Raw genomic sequence first — 22,254 nt, 5'->3', positions numbered from 1 at the left:
GGTAGCCTGATGACCCCAGTTCCAGTGTGCCCTGCTCTGCCCAGCTCTCTTCTGATGCTAGGTACACGTCAGTGAATGAAACAAAGATTTTTGCCTTCATGAGGCCTCTGTTCTGGAAGGAAAAGGCAGGCAATAAGTAATCAACAGAGGCTGAGGCAGGAGGATCATGAGTTCAAAGCCAGCCTGAGCAAAAGCGAGGTGCTAAGCCCTATCTCTAAATAAAATACAAAATAGGTCTGGGGATGTGGCTCAGTGGTCGAGTGCCCCTGAGTTCAATCCCCAGTACCCCAAAATAAATAAATAAATAAAAATCAACAGAAAAAGGTGGCACCTGTTGTTTGTTAGAAGAAGGTAGCAGGGGCCAGGGTCTAGCTCAGTGGTAGAGCATGTGCTTAGCACCTGCAAGGCCCTAAGTTCCATTCCCAGCACCACAAAAGACAACAGTAAGCCTGCGCTGCTCCGTAGGCAGAGGCAGGAGAGGCAGGAGGATCGCTAGTTCTAAGCCAGCCTGGGCAACTTTGTGAGACACTGTGTCAAAAAGGGCTGGAGGTGGAGCCCAGCGGGAGAGCACCTCTAGGTTCAATCCCCAATACTGGGGGGGGGGGGGCCCACGGGGCAGGGATGGGGAAGAACATAGGATAGAGTAAGCACTGTGACAGGAGTGAAAGCAAGCAGGGTGCAGGGTGGGGAGTGCTGCTTCACACACTGGGCCAGGTTGACCCCTGGCTAAGGGCAGCTCCTTGAAGCTGATGAAGAGTGAGAGGGGAGATGGGCACCCCAGCAAGCGCCCCCAGCGCCAGGCCCAGGCTGGAGCACACTAGCTAGCGTTCATACAGGAGCAAAAGTGCAGGGATGGAGCAAGCTGCAGGAGGAGTGGACCCAAGGCAGAGGGGACCAGGAACCACAGCACAGTGGGTTCTGTTGGCCTGTTTGTGGATCGTGGGTTTTATTCTGAGTGAAATGAGTGAGTCTTTGCAGGGTTTGAGCTGAAGAGCATTGTGAACCATTTTTATGATTTAGAAGGAACCACCCAGTAACTATGTTAAGAATAGACTGTCAGAACCAGGCATGTGGTGCAGGCCTGTGATCCAGCCATCAAGGGGCAGAGACAGGAGGATGACAAGTTTGAGGCCAGCCCTGGGCAACTTAGCAAAACCCTGTCTCAGAATAAAAATCAAAAAGGGCTTCCATGCATGTATGAGTTTGTCAGAATGAACCCAACAACTGTGTGTAACTATAAGACTCTTACAAAAAAAAATGGTATTTAAAAAATTTAAAGGGCTGGGGATTCGGTTCAGTGGTAGAGCACCCCTGGGTGCAATCTCCAGAACCAGAAAGAAAAAAAAAAAGAAAAGCAGGCAAAACTGAAAGTCAATCTAGGAGATTAGTATAGCCACCCAGGCTAGAGGGGGGTGACTCGGGATAATAGAAGCGATTTAAAAAAAAAAAAAAATAGTCAAATTCTGGCCACACTCTGAAGAGAGAACCATCCAGACTTGCTGACAGATTGGACGTGGGATGTGAGAAGTTGGAGAAGTGGAAGATGACTCCTCAGATGTATGGCCCCAGTAACAGGAACGAGGGAGTCACCAGCTGAAGTGGCAGAGGCGTGGGCTGAACAGTCATAGATCAGGAGTTGCGCTTTGAAGCTCAAGAATCTGTTACAGGCTGGGATATAGCTCAGATGGTGTAGTGCTTGCCTCACATGCACAAGGCCCTGGGTTCAATCCCCAGCACTACAATAATAAATTAATTAATTAATTTTAAAAGTCTATTAAACATCCAAATGAAAATGTTCACTTGTTATTTGTTGACCATTAATATTTCACGTGAGTAGATTAATCTTCCAGTGAGTAGCAGAATACTAGCCCTCTAGATACATTGGTTGAATCAAAGAACAAGAGAAGTTATTCTTATTAAGGAAATAAGGATCAGATGACCCCCACTTTATTTTAGGCATACTGTACATACAGAACAGCGACAAACAGATACCAAAATATTAACAGATCAAGTGGGATATGGGTTTTCAAGTGATATTAACTTTATAGTTTCTTTTACTTTTCCAGGAATCTGTATTTTACTAATATCTCAATAAAATAATTTCTATAAGCCAGGCATGGTGGTGAATGCCTGTAATACAAGTGGCTCCTGAGGCTGAGGCAGGAGGATCACAAGTTCAAAGCCAGCCTCAGCAACTTAACGAGGCCCTAAGCCAACTCAGTGAGACCCTGTCTCTAAATAAATACAAAACAAGACTGGGGATGTGGCTCAGTGTTTAAGCACCCTGGATTCACTACCCAGTACCAAGATGATGATGATGATGATGATGATGATGATGATTCCCATGATGATGATTCCCAAAATTAGAAGTAATAGACTTGAGATATATGTGCTTCTTAATATTGCTGTTTTGTGGGGCTGGGTTTGTAGATCAGTGGTAGAGTGCTTGCCTTGCATGCGCGAGGCACTGGGTTCGATCCTCAGCACCACATAAAAATAAATGAAGATATTGTGTCCACCTAAAACAAAAAAATAAATATTTTTTTAAAAAAGATATTGTGTCTATCTACAACTAAAAAAATATTTTAAAAATAAGCAAATAAATAAATATTGCCATTTCTGCAGAAAAACTGACCAATCTAGAATTTCAACAATGAAAATACAAGCCAGTCTGTTAGAATGGTGCTCTCTCCTGCCAGGTGCAGTGGTGCACATCTGTGATCCCTGCTCCCCAGGGGCTCAGGCAGGAGGAGGATTGCAAGCAAGGTGAACCTGGGCAACTTAGTAAGGTCATTAGCAGGACCCTGTCTTAAAAAAGGAAAAGGGCTGGGATATGGCTCAGTGGTAGAGCACCCCTGGGTTCAATCCCCAGTACCAAGGAAGGAAGGGAAGGGGGAGGAAATTCTCTCCTGCTAAGTCAGTTTTAATTTCACACTGAAAACTTCCTTGTCAATGTTTCTCCCAGCTGCGGTGGGACACACAGAGCCTACATGTAGATTTTTCATACTTTGCAGGTGTGGGAATCGGCGTGGTCCATGCTGGGTACGAGAGACGCCTGGCCCATCACCTGGGAGCACACAGCACACCCTCTATCCTAGGAATCATAAATGGGAAAATCTCCTTCTTCCACAATGCAGTTGTTCGTGAGAACCTCCGGCAGTTTGTAGAAAGCCTTCTTCCAGGGAACTTGGTGGAGAAGGTGAGTACCTGGGGAGAATATGGCAGGAAGTGGTTTACCAGGTGCCTGGCTGCCCACAGTCTACCTGTGACACTCTCAGACTTGAGTTTCATTTTGAACAGGATAAGATATATTAATTGATCACTTTAAAATGAATCATTTAAATGAAAACTGTAGGAGACCAAAACAGATGAAGTACAGAGACTGAACAAATTCATTCATGTTAATAAGCATCTTGCAGATTTTACCTTGTTATAGGTAAAATTTCATTTGAGCCAAAATGACTTGTTTTCTAGTCAACAACAACAACAAAAAATTAGATCACATAGTAGGATAAAAGATTTCTTTGTGGCTCATGAATTGGTTCATGCAGAGTTATTTGTCTTGTGAAAATATTCAAATAAAATTACATTTGCTCATGCATTGAATGTTCATATCTATAGAAAACACCAGATTCCATGAACTCAGTTATTGTTTAGGGGTCTCTGAAAACTTACAGTGATACAATAATATGGATGAAATTCATGAAGAAAAACTTGATCTAAAGAAATCAGACATACAGGGCTAGAGTTGTGGCTCCGTAATCGAGCACTTGCCTTGCATGTATGAGGCACTGGGTTCAATCCTCAGCACCATGTGTAAGTAAATGAATAAAATAAAGGTCCATTAGCATCTAAAAAATTAAAAAAAAAGAAACAGACATACAGTTCATATGATTTGTATATTTAAGCACCTTAATGTTTTTCCAAGTGTGTTAGGATAGGGATCAAAGCATCTAGGAAAGGACTCTTATTGTACTTTAAATAATTCATTCATTCACAATACCAGAGAGGAATTATAAAAATTTCTATAATATTTTTACCTGGGCTGTTTACTGACTGTCCCACCAGGGTTATCCACAGGAGAAAGATTTGTTAGAGTCGGCTTAAAAGGTCAGAGAGCATCATAGGCTCCTAAAAAGACAAGAGGTTGTTACAATAAGTTCTGAGACATTTATAAAACATCTGTTCTTGGGGTGGGGCTGTGGCTTAGTGGTAAAGTGCTTGCCTAGCATGTGTGAGGCCCTGGGTTCGAACCTCAGCACCACATAAATAAATAAAATAAAGGTATTATGTCCATCTACAACTAAAAAATGTATTTTTAAAAAAAAATCTATTCAGTGTCAGGTATAGAATAGCGTTGAGGACACTTTCTGAGCAGCTCCTGGGCTTTGGAGTGTTTTGGAGCCCATCCTAAGAATTGGAAAAGGCTTCTTTACAGAAATGGTACCTATAGTGATTTGGCAGGTAAGGTGAGAAAAGCAGGGAGTGAGCCGCAGGCTCCTTGGTGAGCGGGTTAGATGGGTTTACAGGAACCTGGCTGGGAGAGCCTCAGAGTACCTCCAGGCCCTGCAAGAAACCTGGAAGTAACAATTCAAATATGGAACTTCTAAGTGAAATTACCTGATGTACGGTGGGATGGGCTACCTTATTTTTATTTATGCCATTTAAAAATGGCAAGTATCAACCGGACGCAGTGGCGCACACCTGTAATCCCAGTGGCTTGGGAGGCTGAGGCAGGAGGATCACAAGTTCAAAGCCAGCCTCAGCAACAGCGAGGTGCTAAGCAACTCAGTGAGACCCTGTCTCTAAATAAAATAGGGCTGGGGATGTGGCTCAGTGGTTGAGTGCCCCTGATTTCAATCCTGGTACCGTCCCCCAAAAAATAAGTAAATAAGTAAAATGGCAAGTATCAAATATCTTTGGCTTTAGTAGATCAAGAAGCACACTCTCAGGTGTTGGTTGTAGAGTACATGCTTGCTTATTAGCACGCAGGAGACCCCTGCATTCAATCCCCACCATGGAAAAAAAAAATTACATTCTACCATTAAGCAAGAATCAGCTGGGTGCAATGGTGCATGCCCGTAATCCCAGCAACTCCAGAGGCTGAAGCAGAAGGATCAGAAGTTCGAGGCCAGCCATCACAACTTAGTGAGATCCTGTCTCAAAATAAAAAATGAAAAGGGCAAGGCTAGGGAAGTGGCTCCGAGCTTGAACACAACTCCCCCCACCCCCACCCCCAGGTTCAATCTGCAGTACCAGGGGAAGAAAAAAGTTGTCTGTGTTTTTTACGTTTTGCAGACAATCTTTTACACATATCTAGTTTTTTAATTATTTTATGACTGGAGTATAATGTAGTTGTTAAGAATAAATATTGAGGACTAGGGATGTGGCTCAAGTGGTAGTGCACTCTCCTGGCATGCGTGAGGCCCGGGTTCGATCCTCAGCACCACATATAAACAAAGATGTTGTGTCCGCCGAAAACTAAAAATAAATATTTAAAAAATTCTCTCTCTCTCTCTCTCTCTCTCTCTTTCTTTAAAAAAAAAAAAAAGAATAAATATTGAAACTAACGTCCTCTTTTTAATTTAAGGTTACAAATAAAAATTACATCCGATTCCTCTCTGGCTGGCAGCAAGAGAATAAACCTCACGTCCTTCTGTTCGACCAGGGGCCTACTGTGCCACTGCTGTACAAGGTACTTATATCTGGTAAAGTGTTCTTATATTTTAGGTGGAACACTTGTAACCTGTGTGTCTTTTTGTAAGTACAAGTGAATCTGAGCCTCCCTAACCCATAAAACCAAAATCTGAAAGCTCCATAATCAGAAACTTTCTGAGCACTTTTATGGCATCATGAGTGGGAAATTCCACACTCGACCTCGTGGATAGGGCACCGTCAAAATGCAGGTGCGCTAGAAATACTGCGTAAAATTACTGTCAGGCTGTGTGTGTCCAGGGGATATGGAACAAATCAGGTATGTCATGGCTCGGCCCTGCCCCCAGGCTGTCTCTCTGTGCATATTTTAATATTCCAAAATCTGAAAAAATCCAAAACACTCGTCCCAGGCATTTCAGACAAGGGACGCTGAGCCTGTGCTAGTTAATTGCATGAGAAATGTTTGAAGCCCAGACATTTTCCTCACCGGTGCCCATGGAGCACCTCATGATGCTGGTCACCTCATGTGCAAGTGCTCTCCGCCCCCAGGTGCCCTCCGTCCCTAGAGGAATCTAGGGGTAGGAATATTATCCATATTCTAGAGCCCAAGATGCTGAGGCTCACGGCGGACATCCAACCTGCCCCTGGTCTCACTGCACACCTGCTCTTTGTGAGACCCTGGACTACACTTCCCACTCACATCTGTCATCACTGTGACCTGAGATGAGAGGAGAGTGCCCATCCATTGGCACAGCCACTGCCTTCTGACATAACTCTCCAAACATCCCAGCCTTAGATCTAGTACAAATCTCAATAAAATGATTATTTTACTTTTTATCTGTGGAAAAAAAAATAGCTGTTTACTTTTATTGGTACAGTTTTTGTGCTGGAACGCCATGACATTCGGGAGGTGTGGGAGGGTGTAAGAGACCTGGTGGGGCTGTGTGGGGATGTGCATCTCCACCCATTGATGTCAACTTGCCATTTGATTTGTACCTTAGATGGCATGCTATAAACTTCATTTTCTTCTCCCTTATGCTCTCACAGTTGACCGCTTTTGCATACAAAGATTATTTGTCCTTTGGATATGTATATGTCGGTTTGAGAGGGGTGGAGGAGATGACCAGGCAGTACAACATCAATGTATATGCCCCCACCATCTTGATCTTTAAAGAGCACATAAACAAGCCGGCTGACATGATCCAGGTATGTGAGAATCTCCATGTTTCAAGATAGACTTCACATTTACTTGGGCTTGGTGGCCACACCTGTAATCCCAGTGACTTAGGAAGCTAAGGCAGGAGGATTGCAAGTTCAAGGCCAGCCTCCACAACTCAACAAGACTCTGTCTCCAAAAAAAGGGTTGGAGCTGTAGCTCAGAAGTAAAGTACTCCTAGATTCAATCCCCAGTAATTTAAATTTAAAAAAAAAAAGAACTATATACTTAACGTAAACTCTCCCAAGGCAAGCTGCTTAGCATAAGTAACACTGGTAGCGCCAGTTGTTTCCTGTACTCTAAGTAATTTGTTTTCCTGGCTATATTGTGGTTTGGCTACGTTATAATTTATTAATTCATACTTCTGTCAGTAGCCACTGGGGGGCTTTGAGGAGCAGTGTTGCCATGAATATCATACGTCCCTTGCTGCACCTGAGTTCAAAAGGACAGCAGTTTCATAATGTGGTCACGGCCTTGGGAGTTCCAAAGACCCTTTAAGAGGGAATCCAAGGGGAAAGCTGACTTCATGATAACACCAAGACCTAATTTGCCTATTTCACTGTGGTGACATTTGCACTGACAGGACAAACAGCAGTGGGTAAAGCTGTTAGCACCTGTGCAGGAATCAGGGCTCTGTAAAACATTTCTGCAAAAATGAGTGGAGTGAGGCTGGAACTTGATGAAAACAACTGATGGCATCCATTGCCAGCGATAAAATTCGGACTTCCAAGAAAATTTGAAGTTCAGAAAATTTGCATTGGCAAATTAACAGCTCCTCAGAACTTTCTGATTAGATTGGTCCATCAATGCGATGTGATTCTTTTTCCCATAGGTATAATTAACCATATCAATGTACTGAAGGTTAGTGAACAAATATTCCAAATGACTAATGCATGATATTATAGAATCAGGAGTGTTACTAAAATAGAACATGAAAAAATATCCATTCTAAGTAAAAGGTAATTGATAAACTATCCAGCATTTATTGTATCAACGCAGCAATTAACCCTAAAGAAACTACCATTAATTGAGTTTTGATATAGCAAAGAATAGTCACAGATATCTGAAAACAAGCCTCCCTTTTCCAACTGTATTATCTGTGGGAAGTGGGGTTTCAGCCCTGGCAATCAGTGGGGTGGGATATTGAGCCTAATAAAATGTTAGCACTGCACCCTGTAATCCCAGTGACTCTGGAGGTCAAGGCAGGAGGATCACAAGTTCAAGGCCAGCCCTGGAAACTCAGCAAGATCCTGTCTAAAAATAAACTAGAAAGTGCTGGAGATGTGGCTCAGTGGTAGAGCACCTGAGGTTTGATCCTCAGTGCCCCTCAAAATAAAAAAATGTAAAAAGAGCTGGGCATGTAGCTTATTGATAGAGTGCCCCTGATTTAATATCTCTCTCTCTCTCTCTCTCTCTCTCTCTCTCTCTCTCTCTCTCTCCCCCCCCCTCTCTCCCTCCCTCCCTCCCTCTCTCTCCCTCTCTCTCTCTCTCTCTCTCTCTCTCTCTCTCTCCCCCTCTCTCTCTCTCCCCCTCTCTCTCCCTCCCTCCCTCCCTCTCTCTCCCTCTCTCTCTCTCTCTCTCTCTCTCTCTCTCTCTCTCTCTCTCTCTCTCTCACACACACACACACATACACACACACAAAGTTCTGGTCAGAACAAATGTGAAAGTCGATAGGAGAATCATATCCTTTGTTTTGGCATCTGGGGAAGTTTGGGTGTTTTTTTGTTTGTTTTTTTGAAAGAGAGTTTGGGGGGGTTGTTTTGTTTTTGTTTTTCTTCAAAAAGCATCTTGGCTATTTTTAGTCTTTTGTACTTTTTTATATATATTTTAAATTCTGTCCATCAAGTTACATCAAAAAAACAGAAAAAAAAAATCTACTGGGGTTTTGAGAGTTTGTACTGATTGTTTAAATCTGTTTGAACACAATCGGTTTGGGGAGTTTGTACCAATTATTTAAATCGATCTTTACAAATCTGAGCCTTCTAGCCCATAAACATGACGACTCTGTGGGATTTGCTTGGTTGCTTTGTGTATGTGTCTCCCTAAGGTGTTATGATTTTCCCTGTGAAGAAATTTTTTTCTCAACTTATTTCTGATACCTCATACTTTCTTGCTATTAGAAAGGGAATCTTTTTTGTTACATTTTCAGTTTGCTGGCATAAAACATATAGTTGACTTTTAAATACTGATGCTGCATGATCATCCATCACTCTTGCCAAACACTTACCGGTTTTAAAAATTGATCTCTGTCATCTTTTGGATTTACTAAGTACACAATTGTATCATCTGAGATTAACGACAATTTTGCTGCTTCTTCCACCCCACCCCACCCCCCGTTTTCTTTTTTTTTTTGATCCTTTCTTGCACTGAGCTCTGGTATAGATGAGAAGTGGCGTGATGGGAGGGGCACCTTGTGTTTAATCTTAAACTGCTTTTGGCAGTCCCCCAATAAGTATTTCTCAGAAGGCTTTTCAGAGATACTTTTTATCAGATTCAAGAAGTTCTCTGTTCCTTAGTGACTGAGTTCCTCCATGAATGCTGTAGATTATTATCCTAAACTGTGTTTCACATCTGTTAGATCCTAGACTGGCTTTGAACTCTGGGCTCAAGCCATCTTCCTGCCTCAGCCTCCCAAGTAGTAATTTTGACAGTATTTTTCTTTTAATTCTAAATGTATTCTAATATCTGATAGGCTTTTTTCTTAGGTAAATGGTTTATTCAAAGTGTGTTTAATTTCCAAACAAAAAAATGGATTTCTGGCTTATATTCATATTAAGTTTTAGTCTGATTCATATTTTTAGTCTGCGGCCATGCCACTCTGAATGCACCCAAGCTTATCTCATATTAAGGTTTAGTTTAATTACATTATGTTCTATGAACCTGCTGCCTCTGATTTTAGTCTTTCAAAAGGTATAAAACAGTCGTCATGTGATTTTTTTTTTATTTTGGTACTGGGGATTGAACCCAAGGGCACTTAACCACTGAGTCATATCCTCACCCCTTTTTATTTTTGTCTTGAGACTGGATCTTGCTGAATTGCTTAGTGCCCAACTAAATTGCTGAGGCTGGCTTTCAACTTGTGATCCTCGTGCCTCAGCCTCCCAAGCCATTGAGATTACGGGCGTTCAGGCTTGTGCTACTGCACTTGGCCCTCATATGATTTTGTAGTCTGTCTTTAATGTGAAGTAACATTGTTACTTGGGAGTTTATTTTTAATTGTACAGCTTGCTACAGATCCTGACTGACTTTTTAAATTGTCATCATGAAACAACCTACAGAAGTTCTCTGTGGAAAGACCCTTTGACTTTTGCTTTGACTGGAATAGCAACATCATTCCTCTCATCCTGCATGGTTGGCCTAGGTCACTGTATTCATTTACTCAGACTGGCCCATCTAACCCGGTTTTCTTATTTTAGCCGGGGTCCACCAGGTTTTTATTAGTCTTTTAAGTAAAGTCAACTTGCAGTGAGAAAACTGAATCCAGCTAATTGCTTCTTGGTTCTCCCCCAGGCTCGAGGTCTGAAGAAGCAGGTCATTGAAGACTTTATAACCCAAAACAAGTACCTGTTGGCAGCCAGGCTTACCAGCCAGAAGTTGTTCCATGAGCTCTGCCCAGTGAAACGATCTCACCGACAGAGGAAGTAAGGCCCAAGACTTTTCCTGTCTTGGAGTTTACTACAGGGGAACTGAGCACCCACCTGGTGACAGCATTTATTCTTCATTCAATTAACAGCTGTGATGTTAGTGGGTGTTTTCAACCAGGATACCTTAGGGTCAAATTTTTGGTTGTGCCAGCCTGGCCTCGGGGTCAGAGCACACCAAGATGTAACACTTTAGCTGGAACCTGACAGACAAGCAGATGTTAGCAGGTGTCAGGAGGCAGGTCCCTTAGTGAAGCATAAGCATGACTGTCCCTCTCCCTACAGAGCATGCATGCCTGGCGAGTCCCTGGAGGTCTGGAGAGAGCCAGGACAACAGTTAAATGATAGGGAAAGTGAGGTAGGGTGCAGAGGAATGTCAGAATGATTAGCCTGTGATTTCAGTAAAGAATGAGGAATGTGATTGTGCAGAGTGTCTAAAAAGCCTGGAAATACAGGGGAATGTCTCGTATACCTTTTTCAGATAGGTACAATTAATGAATCAGTGGAGCTTTAAATTTAGAATTATTTTATCTGTAAAAGGTATCTGATCATATTGTTTGAAAATATTGTTTAAATTTTAAAAATCCCTCTGTATTTTCAGACTTTGCCAATTCCTTCAGAGTCTGAGAGGGAAGGAAAAAAAAAAAAGACTTTAATTAGATTTTTAAAGAGTGTCCTGAACTGTAAGGATTGTCATTTACATAAAACGTGTTCCAAACCCACACGCCTGGCTTCCTTACCGCTGCGGCCCTGGAGCAGGCCCCATCTCCCATGCAGCCTCCTGCTCGCCTCTGCGCCATGTCCTCCTCCTCTGCTCCAGGCGGGTTCTCCACACACCAGCCGTGATCTCAAACACCCAAACCCATCACTCTCCATCCTGGGGTCTCCATGCTGTGGTTCTCTCTACCCAGGACACTCTGACCTTGTTGCCTCTCGTACATACTTCATTCAGGTCTCTGCAGAAGTGTTACCTTCTCAGGTGCCATTTCCCTCACCTCCCCCAACACTGGCCTCTCTATATCCCTTTCTCCTCTCTTTCTTAGAGCACTGATTGTTTATTGTGAAATCTGTTTGTTGTCTGTCTTCCTCACTGGAACGTGAGCTCTGAGGGCAAGGAAGTCCTCTGTCTTCCCTGGCATGTAGCAGGTGCTCAGTCAGTATTCAGGAGAATGAATGGCTGAGTTTACATTGGAACCTTGCAAAGGAAACTCCTTCAGAATGAGGTTTGGTAGCCACTGTCCTAAGATAGATTCAACTAGTCTTTCCTGTGGTAGCAGAACTGGGACAAGATGGCTTCCTTAAAAGGACCTTCTGCATCAAGGATCAAGGCCCAATTGCCTAAAAGAAATTCCTAGATGTTATGGAGTTGGGTGTGTGGAGAACATTACTAGTCTGGAAAAGGAACAACAGGTCATTACTGACTTGGAAGTCTCAGAGATGGCAGCTCGCAAGCTGGGCACGATGAGGGGCCCTGTAATCCCAGCTACTTGGGAGATTGAGACAAAGTTATTATAAGTTCAAGGCCAGCCTGGGCAACCTAGCAAGACCCTGTCTCAATATAAAGAATAAAAAGAGGGCTGGGGATGTACTCAGTTGGCAGAGTGCTTGCCTTGCATGCACAAGGCCCTGGGTTCTAATCCGCAGCACCACATTAAAAAAAAAAAAAAATCTGCCCCTGGGGTGGACTCAGCAACATATTGAAGGCAATAAATGAAGAAAAAAGAATTAAAAAAATTTAAAAAAGAAAGAAAAGAAAGGACCAGGGACGTAGTTCAGTGGTGGAGCACACCACTTTCAATCCCCAGGATCACAAAAAAAAAATATATAAAAAAGAGATGGTAGCTCTCCTGATGCACAATATCTTCACTCTGTAAAGTGACTCCTCCTACCCTTCATCATGGATTGCAGATTCTGGCCCTGCCCAGGAACTGGTTATAGTCCTCTCTCTGTTCTCATGCAGGTACTGTGTGGTCTTACTGACTGCCGAGGCTCCCAAGTTGAGCAGACCCTTTGAGGCCTTCCTGTCCTTTGCCCTGGCAAACACGCAGGACACCGTGCGGTTTGTACACGTCCACAGTGGGCGGCAGCAGGAGTTTGCCCGCACCCTGCTGCCAGACAGCGAGGCGTTTCAGGGGAAGTCAGCGGTGAGCCACGGATTCTCTCCTGACCCAGCCCCTTCCCAAGCACTGCCGTCGCTTCCGTTTCCTTCTTTCTGGGGGACGTTGACTACAGATTCCAAAAATCTGGAACCTTCCGGGCCCTGTTTTGTAAGGCTACCCTGACAACAGTCTTCCACGTGGTCATTTCACCTCCTAGAGGTCAGCCTAGGCCTCCACCGAAGGCATGTCTCCTATGAGTAAAGGTTAAGGTACATTGGCCCATCTCATCAGGTTGCCCAGATCTGGTCTGCAGAATCCAAGATGCCAGATTTTACAAACCCATAGGCATTGATGGTACTCCTGGCAAGTTCCCCGCCTTCTGCCTTTTCCGCTTCATCCTAATGGATTTCTCCTTTTTCCCTCTTCTCCAGAAGCATGAAGTTCTCCTCTTGGAGATGTAGCTAGTGGTAGAGCATTTACCTAGGCCCTGGGTTCCATCCCTTGCACTGGGGGAAAAAAGAAATTCTTCTCTGTCCTCATTTTGGTAATCATGAAAAAATTTTCTAAAAAAACTAAGGTTTTGGGGACTGGGGCCAGGGCTCAGTGGTAGAGCGCTTGCCTAGCATGCGTGAGGCATTGGGTTCAATCCTCAGCACCACAAACAAATACATAAATAGATTAATTAAATAAAGGTCCATTGCCAACTAAAAAAAAAACACTAAGGTTTCATTTATTAAATTATAGAACGAAGCCTATTGAGGGGGAAGAAAGAACTTTAACTTTTGACAAAAGCTTTGAAAATTCACCATGAAAATGATTCTTCTGGGAGCTGAGCCAGAAGAATGACTTTAACCTCAGAGTTCACAGCCAACCTGAGCAACATAATGAGACCCTGTCTCAAAAAATAATAACAGGGCTGGGGATGTGGCTCAAGTGGTAGCGCGCTCGCCTGGCATGCGTGCAGCCCGGGTTCAATTCTCAGCACCACGTACAAACAAAGATGTTATGTCCGCCAATAACTAAAAAATAAATATTAAAAAATTCTCTCTCTCAAAAAAAAATAAATAATAATAATGATAATAACAGCTCCTTTTATGAGAAAGATTTCAATCTCTTGCAAATATTTTAGACTCTAGCATTTATGTTTGAGCCTACTGTGACTTCTCTCGTCCATCCTCCCTGCAAAAATACAAACAACTATAACTTATGACGCTTTTGAGACTTCTCATGATTTTTCTCTCCTTGTCTCCCAGGTGTCTATTTTAGAAAGACGTAACACAGCAGGAAGAGTGGTGTATAAAACCCTGGAAGATCCCTGGACTGGGAGTGAGAGTGATAAATTTATCCTTTTGGGTTACCTCGACCAACTGCGGAAAGATCCAGCTCTTCTGTCCTCTGAAGCTGTGCTCCCCGACCTAATGGACGAACTTGCTCCCGTGAGCATCATCACCAGGGAGGGTGGGCTGCCAGGGGGCCCATGGGCTGCCAGGGCCAGCAACTAAGTCCTGCTAAGAGCAGAGTGTCACAACAGCTCAGTGCTGTGGGGTGGGGACCCCTCTGGTCAGTGCTGACCATGTCCATTTTCTCCCTTGATAGATCTTTCTCCTCCGGTGGCTCTACTCTGCCTCTGACTACTTGGCCGACTGCTGGGACGGCATATTCCATAGCAACTGGTAGGAATGATGCTGGGGTGAGGTGCCCTTCATCTACTGATACCAGCGTCACCCATTTTCTTTTGGAAAGAGCCCATCCTCCCTTGAGTTCTATTTCTTTCTCTTTTTTAATTGCAGAGCTGTGGATTGCACCCAGGGGCACTGAGCTACACCCAAAGTCTTTTTCACTTTATTTTGAGACAGGGTCTTGCCAAGTTGCCTCAGCCTGCTGGTCTCTGGGATCACAGGCATGCACTACCATGCCCGGCCTACTTTGATTTCAGTGTGCACTTAACATAGCAAGTGGAAGAACTTTTACAGTTTCCATTAACTGCTCACCTACTTGCTTTCAGCAACTTCACTTTTTAAAAAATTTGCCAATGAATCTTTCCCATTGGCTGGGAAAAGATGACCCACTGCCCTTCCAGAGAGCAGAGCTAGGGCCTCTGGTGCTCAGCACAGGCCTGGCACGTGGAGTTCGTTTGCAGGTGCACCAGTGAAGCAGCGCAGTGGGCACAGCAGGATGCCCATGCTGCCTCTCGGTCAAGAGGCAGTTCTACCCTTTTCTCCTGAAGGGCAGAACCACCTCGAATTCACACTTCTAACTCTTGGCACCCAGTAGGGCCCCTGAAAGATGGCACGCCCTTGGTGGGTGTTGCAAGAGCATAGAGTTTTAGAACAGCAGCCCCGGGGGGAATCATGAAAAACCATCATTCCCTCCCTGCTCCATGCCTTGACCCCATCTGGATTATTCTTTCTTTCTTTCTATCTGTCTATCTGTGTGTATGTATGTATGTGTATATACACACACACATACACACACAAACATAGATATAGACGGGCCGGGGCTGTAGCTCAGCATAGAGCACTTGCCTAGCACTTGTACAGCACTGAGTTTGATCCTCAGCACCACATAGAAATAAATGAAGGTTAAGAATATATATTATATATAATAAATATGTAAAACATATACATATAATAAAGTTGAGGTCATTCCACAGACGTTTTAATCACTGATATCTCAGCATCAGAAGGTTGGTCCACATTTACAATTTAAATCCTTTTTATCCTGTCGTGTCCCCCACAGAGCTTCCTAAGCACAACCCATTACACAGTCAGACTTCCTGAATGAGCTGTTTGAATCAGAACTCTGAGGACACCACCTCCCCCTCCCCGCCACCCCAGAAGCAGCGCTGTCTGCTGGGATGACGGCTTCTGGGCTGGGTTGTTTCTTCTGAGAACTGAGAGTAGAAACTAAAGCCGGCACCGCGCAGGCGCTCACCCAGCTGTGCTCTTGATTTCAGGCGGGAGATGATGCCCCTCCTTTCCCTCATCTTCTCTGCCCTCTTCATCCTCTTCGGCACGGTCATCGTCCAGGCCTTCAGGTGAGTGCAGAGGGCTGCCCACAGCTTATATGCTCTTTTTTCGTAAAATTTCTTTTCCTTGTTTTTCCCCACATTTTTTGCTGGTGCATTATTATTGTCATCATGTTGGGGGTTGTCGTGTGTTCATTTATACGCATAATATCCTTTTTCCTTCTTTAGTGACTCAAATGATGAGCGAGAGTCCCACCCTCCAGACAAAGAGGAAGCCCCTGAGAAGGCTGGGAAGACTGAGCCGAGCTTCACCAAGGAGAACAGCAGGTTTTTCCCACACCACCTCCGCTGCCCTGGGCGCCCGCCCCAGAGATCCCCGAGCAGTGTCAGGACGCGAGTGTGTAGAGTGGCTGGCTCCGCTCCTGAGTGAGAGATGGGAATACAGGTTGAGCGCCCCTGATTAAGACCCAGAATCTGAAATGATCCAGGATCTGAAATTTTTTAGCACCAACTTAACAGCACAAGTAAAAAGTTCCATACCTGATTTGTATGACAGGTCATAGTCAAAATGCAGGTGCACCAGACACACAGTGTGACGTTCCCTCTGGGCTGTGTGGGTAAGGGGTACACAGAACATAGGTTAATTCCATGTTTGGATTTGGGTGTAACTGGGCACAGTGGCACACACCTGTAATCCCAGCTGCCCGGGAGGCTGAGGCAGGAGGATCCCAAGTTTAAGGCCAGCTTCAGCAACTTAGTGAGACTCTGTCTCAAACAGTATAAAGGATTGGGGATGTATATCAGTCGTAAAGCACCTCTAGGTTTAATCCCTAGTATTAAAAAAAAGCAGATTTGGGAGCTTGCCCTACAATATCTCATTATATGTATGCAAATATTTTAAAACGTGGAAAAATCTAGGGCTGGGGTTGTGGCTTAGTGGTAGATCACTAGCCTGGCACATGCCGGTCCCTGAGTTCAATCCTCAGCACCACATAAAATAAATAAATGAAGGTGTTGTGTCCAACTACAACTAAAAAAATTTTTAAAAATGTGATGTTTATCTTTAATAAATAAATAAATAAACAAATAAATAAAACATGGGAAAATCTAAAACCTGAAACATTTCATCCTGAGCATTTCAGATGGAGGATACTCAGCCTATCCAGGGAAAGGCAGCTGCTGGCTCGTGTTCACTAAGACCTCCTAGGCATCTAGCCATATGACCTACTTACTTTATGCCCTGGGACTTTGCTTTCTCAGTCACAGATGTAATAATGAAGGCAGGAAGTGAAAAAGCACGTCAGGCCACGTACAGTGGCGCACACCTGCAATCCCAGTGACTTAGGAGGCCGAGGCCAGGAGGATCACAGGTTTGAGGCCTGTCTCAGAAAGTAAAAAGGACCAGAGATGTAGGAGTGCTTGCCCAGCACATGGGAGGCCAAAACTGCAACCCACACATACACACAACCAGAAAGGTGGTAGATTACCCAGAAGCAGAGTGGCATGTCACCATAATTCATAACAGTGTTGATGACTGATCTGTTGAGAGCACACAACCAATATCGAGGGACCTGGGTCTCTGTGACAAAGCAGACCTGCCTCCGTAGTGCCACCCTTCAGCCTCGGGAGAAGGGCTGCTGTAGGCCAAGGGCTACTTACTAAATCAAGGTTGTCTTGTCCTGCCACATCAGAGTCGCTACTAAATAACGTGGTCTGGTTCAAATACAGCCTCTCAGCCAAGTGCAGTGGCGCACACCGGTAATTCCAGCAGCTCAGGAGATGGAAGCAGGAGGATCCCAAGGTCAAAAGTCAGCCTCACAAATTAGTGAGCCCTAAGCAACTTGGCAAGACCCTGTCTAAAAATAAAAAATAGAATAAAGGGAGCTATGGATGTGGCTCAGTAGTTAAGCACCCCTGGGTTCAATCCCTGGTACAAAAAAAAAAGAACACAGTGTGTCATTCAACTTGTTCCCTTTTAAAGTAGTGGCATCAGCTGCCCTGGTAACATCTTAACTTCTCCCCGTTTCCCCACAGCAAGATTCCTAAGAAAGGCTTCGTGGAGGTAACAGAACTCACGGATGTGACATACACCAGCAACCTGGTGCGCCTTAGGCCAGGCCACATGAACGTGGTCCTCATCCTGTCCAATTCCACCAAGAACAGCCTGCTGCAGAAGTTTGCCCTGGAGGTGTACTCGTTCACTGGGTAAGCGTGGTGTGAGGAAAGAGAACCCAGAAAGAAAAAGACCTCAGCGGATCAGAGATGCTTTGTTAAGCGGTGGAGGGGCACAGTTTCCAGAGGGAACTGGCACTGGCTATGCCAAGGGCCGAGCTGTGTAGGGTTTATTAGCACCTGTCAGGGGAGGAGTAGGTCAGATACTTTTGGGGGTCATGGGAACCTGGGCACATCTGGGAAATGACGAGAGGTCAGAGCCCTAAGTTTCCTTTTTCCTGAGGGGTTGTAAGTTTACCGCCTTCAAGGAGTCTGCAGGGGTGTGGAAGCCGCAGGGAGAGAGGGAGCAGGTATGCACCTTCGGGTGAAGGGCCCCTGGGGACCACTGTGCCCACTCCTCTGTGGCTGTGGGCTTGATCCATGCAGCGAGGTCTTGGACACATTGGGCCATCACGGGGCCCTCTTTCCCCCTCAACTTTCATGATCTCTCTGTTCAGAACAGAGCTTGAAATCCATGCTGCTCCCTGAGCCCTTCAGAAAACAGACTGTCCCCGCCACTCTCTGAGCCAGCAATGAGTGGGGGCGGGTGAGTGAGCCAAGGGACTGTCACAGGCCCTGGGCTTCTTCCTGTGTCCAGGCCCCTCCTTTTCCTGTCCTTTCCAGTCTGACTGGCGTGGGAAGCTCCCTGAGTCCGCCCCTTCTCCCTACAGCAGCAGCTGCCTGCACTTCTCCTTCCTGAGCCTGGACAAGCACAGAGAGTGGCTGGAATACTTACTGGAATTCGCTCAAGACGCAGCCCCAATCCCAAACCAGTATGACAAGCACTTCCTGGAGCGGGACTACACTGGCTACGTCCTGGCCCTGAACGGCCACAAGAAATACTTCTGCCTCTTCAAACCCCAAAAAACAGTGGAAGAGGAGGAGGCCATGGGGTCCTGCGGGGACCTCGACCCCTCCCTCCCCCTGGGCGAGTCTCGGGGGAGACCCTCCTGCGGCCTGGGACCCCGGCCCATCAAGGGAAAGTTGAGCAAGTTGTCCCTATGGATGGAGCGCCTGTTGGAAGGGTCCCTGCAGAGGTTCTACATCCCCTCCTGGCCCGAGCTAGACTGAGAGGCTTCAAAAAGAGATGTGAACTCTCCAGCTTTTTAACATGCCCCAGGAACAGGTATTTTTCAGGACTCAATCACCACGGACAAAGCATAGATTTTAGATTCCTCTTTTAGAACAGTGGTGGGAAGAACCTCTCCGTCCGGCCCTCACTCCCGTCCTCACTGGGGAGGGAAACACGCTACAGGTTCGAATTCTCTAGATCAAAATATTTCCCTTTGGGTTTTTTGACTTCAGTTGAATGCCGCACTATTTAAATAGACTGCTCATTCCCTCCTCTTTGCTGCCCCTATCCCAGGCTCACACCACCTGCCCCTTCCTGACCCTTCATTGGAGAAACAGCGGCACCCAGACGGAACCTCAGGAGCCTGTCCCACAAGTCCAGTCACTTGCCCCTGCGCACCCTCAGGCCCACGCTGGCCCCTGCTGAGCTTCTGCCCAGGCGCATGCTCCCCACCCTGACCACCACCTTGCCTTCTCGGCCTGCCCCTTGAACGAGGCCTGGTGCCAAGCAGTCTCATGCACAGTGGCAAGGAGTGCATCTTGCGGGGTATCCCCCACGGCAGTTGCCAGCCACAGCTTTGAAAGGAAAGGGTCTAGTGGGGTCTCCGCATAGGAGCCTGTTTCCTCCCAGGGGAAGGGAGGTCTGGGCGGCGGCTGGAGGGATCCTTTATGAGCATCACATCACCCCCGCCCATCCCAGGGAGGAGTCTGCCCAGCAAGAGCACTGTCATGACTTTGAGCCGTTGACCTGTAGTTCTCAGATGCCTTTCTGCCTGTAGGGTGTGGATATTAGGAGCCATAACTTGTGATCTTGTTCTCTGAACGTAGATAAGCTGCTATATAAAGCCAGTAGATGTCAAATTGAAAACAGATTATTCCTGCCTGCCAGAGTCGGGGAGGAAGCTCTTCACTCCGGTGGCGTCTGTCTAGTAACACTCTAGACACATCTTTGTATCAAGGAACTTAAACCCTCAACAACTGTATTTTGAACACTGTTACCCAAAAAATGCTTTGTCTTCAAGTCGTCTTTTGTGACAGGTGAGCTCAGACGGACTCCAGGCCCATTTTGCAAGCAGCCTGCCTTCCGCCTCTGGCTGTGCTTTGGCACTACGGCTTTGTTCCCCTCTCCCTCAACTGTCAGCTCTGGGTTTGCTGTACACTCTACACGGGCTCTGAGCCCCTTGAGGGCAGGCCTTTGTTTTTAGGGCCAGACCACCAGGAATTTGGACAATTTCCAAGAGTGGTCTCTCTGTCAAAGCAAATGCCCTTTTGTAGAGTAAAGGGCAAAAATCAGGGATGGGTCATTTACTAAGTTAGTATTTCTTTAATCATAATTGCTTTAAACCAAGCCACTTGGATCCTGAATAATTTAAACCTTGAGCTACAGTGGTAAATAATAAATCATATGAGCCCAGGAATTCATACAGCTTCATGGAGTCAGTCTAGAGCTTTATTTAAATATAAATAAATCACTGCCAGGGCTTCATTCTTCCCATGATCCTTTGGAAGTGGATGCTCACTCTGGAATTCCTGTCTCATGGCACCCAGCCCCGGGAGCTCCTTAGCTCTTTGATAAACCAGTCCTTAAAATTTATTTCTGGGGTTTGGTTTTGTTTGGATACTAGGGACTGAACCCAGGGACACTTTACCACTGAGCCACACTCCCAGCCCTTTTTATTTTTTGAGACAGGGTCTCGCTAAGTTGCTTAGGGCCTCGCTAAGTTGCTGAGGCTGGCTTTGAACTTGTGATCCTCCTGCCTTCGCCTCTGGAGCCACTGGGATCACAGGTGCGCTGTGCCCTGCCGTTGTCTGGATTTTTTATGGCCTGTTGCTCATGTGAACAGTGCTTTGTTCAATTGGCAGGCTTTTGTTTTTAATTTCTGGTACTAATGGAAAACCAAAAACTCCCCCCGATTTTCCCCCCCCTTTTTGTACCATTAAAGTGAAGAGAACCTACAGACCACTGCACTTTCCATTTGCACTAGGAAAGGAAAATGGTGATTGGAGTTGACAATAATCCCGGCAAATATTTCAGTCCAAAAATTCTGCAGCTCTGTCGGGGGCTGGTAGATGTGTTCCACGAGGACGCTAGGGAGCTTTTTAGATTGAACTTTATCCTTAACCATGCAAGCCTTTCCTCCTGAATGTTATTTCCATGAGTTTTATTTTGTGTCAAATGTATGAGCCGTTGTCACACTCAGCCAGTGCCACCACTTCTCATTCTGTTGTACGTAATCATCCAGTTGGGGTGTAACTCTCTAGTCTTCAAATATCAACGCTGATGTTCTCAGAGGTGGGTATTTCTGGTCTGTACAGACTGTGCATCATGTTTAGCAGAGGAATGAGAACTAGCCTGAAGTGAGTCTTTGTAGAATACACTCCCATCTCAGAAATACTTGTTTATCGCTCAGGTATTTGCCTAACACTGACGTCCTTGGCCCTTCCTCTCCACCAGCAGGACTGCCGAGCCTGGGAGGCATCCTGGTCTCCCAGGAGAGCTGGGTTGTGGTTTTCAAATAGGTGGAACTCCTCCTGATTCACATCCTCTTCTACTCTAGCCTGTTACTTATTATCATCCTAATCAGTTTGCAGCTGCCATTAGTGCTTAAGAGTTCCCCTGGTGTAGAAAGACAGGGGAACTATTGTTAAGTGATTTGCTTTGTTTGGGAATAGAAATTGGAAACAAACACCCAGCCTTGTTTTGTTTTGGGTCCCTTTAAAATAGAACTCCTTAAAAGCTGATGCAGGGGCGGGGATACAGCTCAGTAGGTAGAGTGCGTGCATCTAGTGCAGAAGGCCCTGGTTCAATCCTCAGCGCCACAAAAAAAAAAAAAAACTACTAAAGCTGATACAGGGCCTGGGGAGTGGCTACACCTGCCTACAACCCTAGCACTGCAAAATAAAGAAACATGCAAAACACTCTTAGCCTGAACTTACATTGTCTCTTGAAAAACACACGCCATATGGCAGCTGCTGACCCTGTTGAGTTTATTCAGAAAGATGATGGTACTTGGGAGACATATCTAAGAAGGTGACTATTTTGCACTTTTGATACCCTTAGGAACGAATAACTTATTTGGCAAATTGTGTCTTTTTTATGTTTTAGGGTTTTTTGTTTGTTGTTTTTTAAGTTTTGTTTTTTGTATTGTGAACAGGCACTGAAGCTGATATTATTTTGTTTTAAGAATATTACAGACTGGAAACAAATAAACTATTTTAATGTGTGATGACTGTGGGTAGCTCTTGAACTGCAAGATGATCATCTTGAAGTTTCTCTCAGCAACGCTTGGGATCAGCACAGCCCAGCTGAAGATTTCAGGAACTGCTGGCCAGGAGAGTGTGTTGGCTTAAAGTAAATAATGCAAAACTGAGTCTCCTAGAGAATGGATTAGA

At 45.2% G+C, this 22,254-nt stretch overlaps 1 protein-coding gene across 6 annotated transcripts in view; it reads left to right on the top strand.

Annotated features, from left to right (window-relative positions):
• The window catches only part of Dnajc16 (DnaJ heat shock protein family (Hsp40) member C16), a 44,160-nt gene extending 22,074 nt beyond the window's left edge, over window positions 1-22,086 (top strand). For 4 of the 6 annotated variants that reach the window (XM_076861237.2, XM_076861236.2, XM_076861233.2 and 1 more), the window contains 11 exons: window positions 3,015-3,199; window positions 5,591-5,695; window positions 6,703-6,861; window positions 10,382-10,512; window positions 12,473-12,656; window positions 13,865-14,047; window positions 14,208-14,284; window positions 15,568-15,648; window positions 15,808-15,906; window positions 17,614-17,784; window positions 18,462-22,086. In XM_076861237.2, coding sequence (XP_076717352.2) covers window positions 6,775-6,861; window positions 10,382-10,512; window positions 12,473-12,656; window positions 13,865-14,047; window positions 14,208-14,284; window positions 15,568-15,648; window positions 15,808-15,906; window positions 17,614-17,784; window positions 18,462-18,861 — 1,413 coding nt within the window. In that variant the 5' untranslated portion in view covers window positions 3,015-3,199; window positions 5,591-5,695; window positions 6,703-6,774 and the 3' untranslated portion in view covers window positions 18,862-22,086. The remainder of the gene's footprint in view (window positions 1-3,014; window positions 3,200-5,590; window positions 5,696-6,702; window positions 6,862-10,381; window positions 10,513-12,472; window positions 12,657-13,864; window positions 14,048-14,207; window positions 14,285-15,567; window positions 15,649-15,807; window positions 15,907-17,613; window positions 17,785-18,461) is intronic. The other 2 variants (XR_013091854.2, XM_076861235.2) reach the window with 2 other exon arrangements.
• Window positions 22,087-22,254: the final 168 nt, after the last annotated feature.

The sequence above is a fragment of the Callospermophilus lateralis genome, chromosome 7, assembly GCF_048772815.1.
Source record: "Callospermophilus lateralis isolate mCalLat2 chromosome 7, mCalLat2.hap1, whole genome shotgun sequence".
NCBI lineage: Eukaryota > Metazoa > Chordata > Mammalia > Rodentia > Sciuridae > Callospermophilus > Callospermophilus lateralis.
The sequence above is the reverse complement of the archived record's forward strand: the minus strand, read 5'-3'. Positions and strand labels throughout refer to the sequence as shown.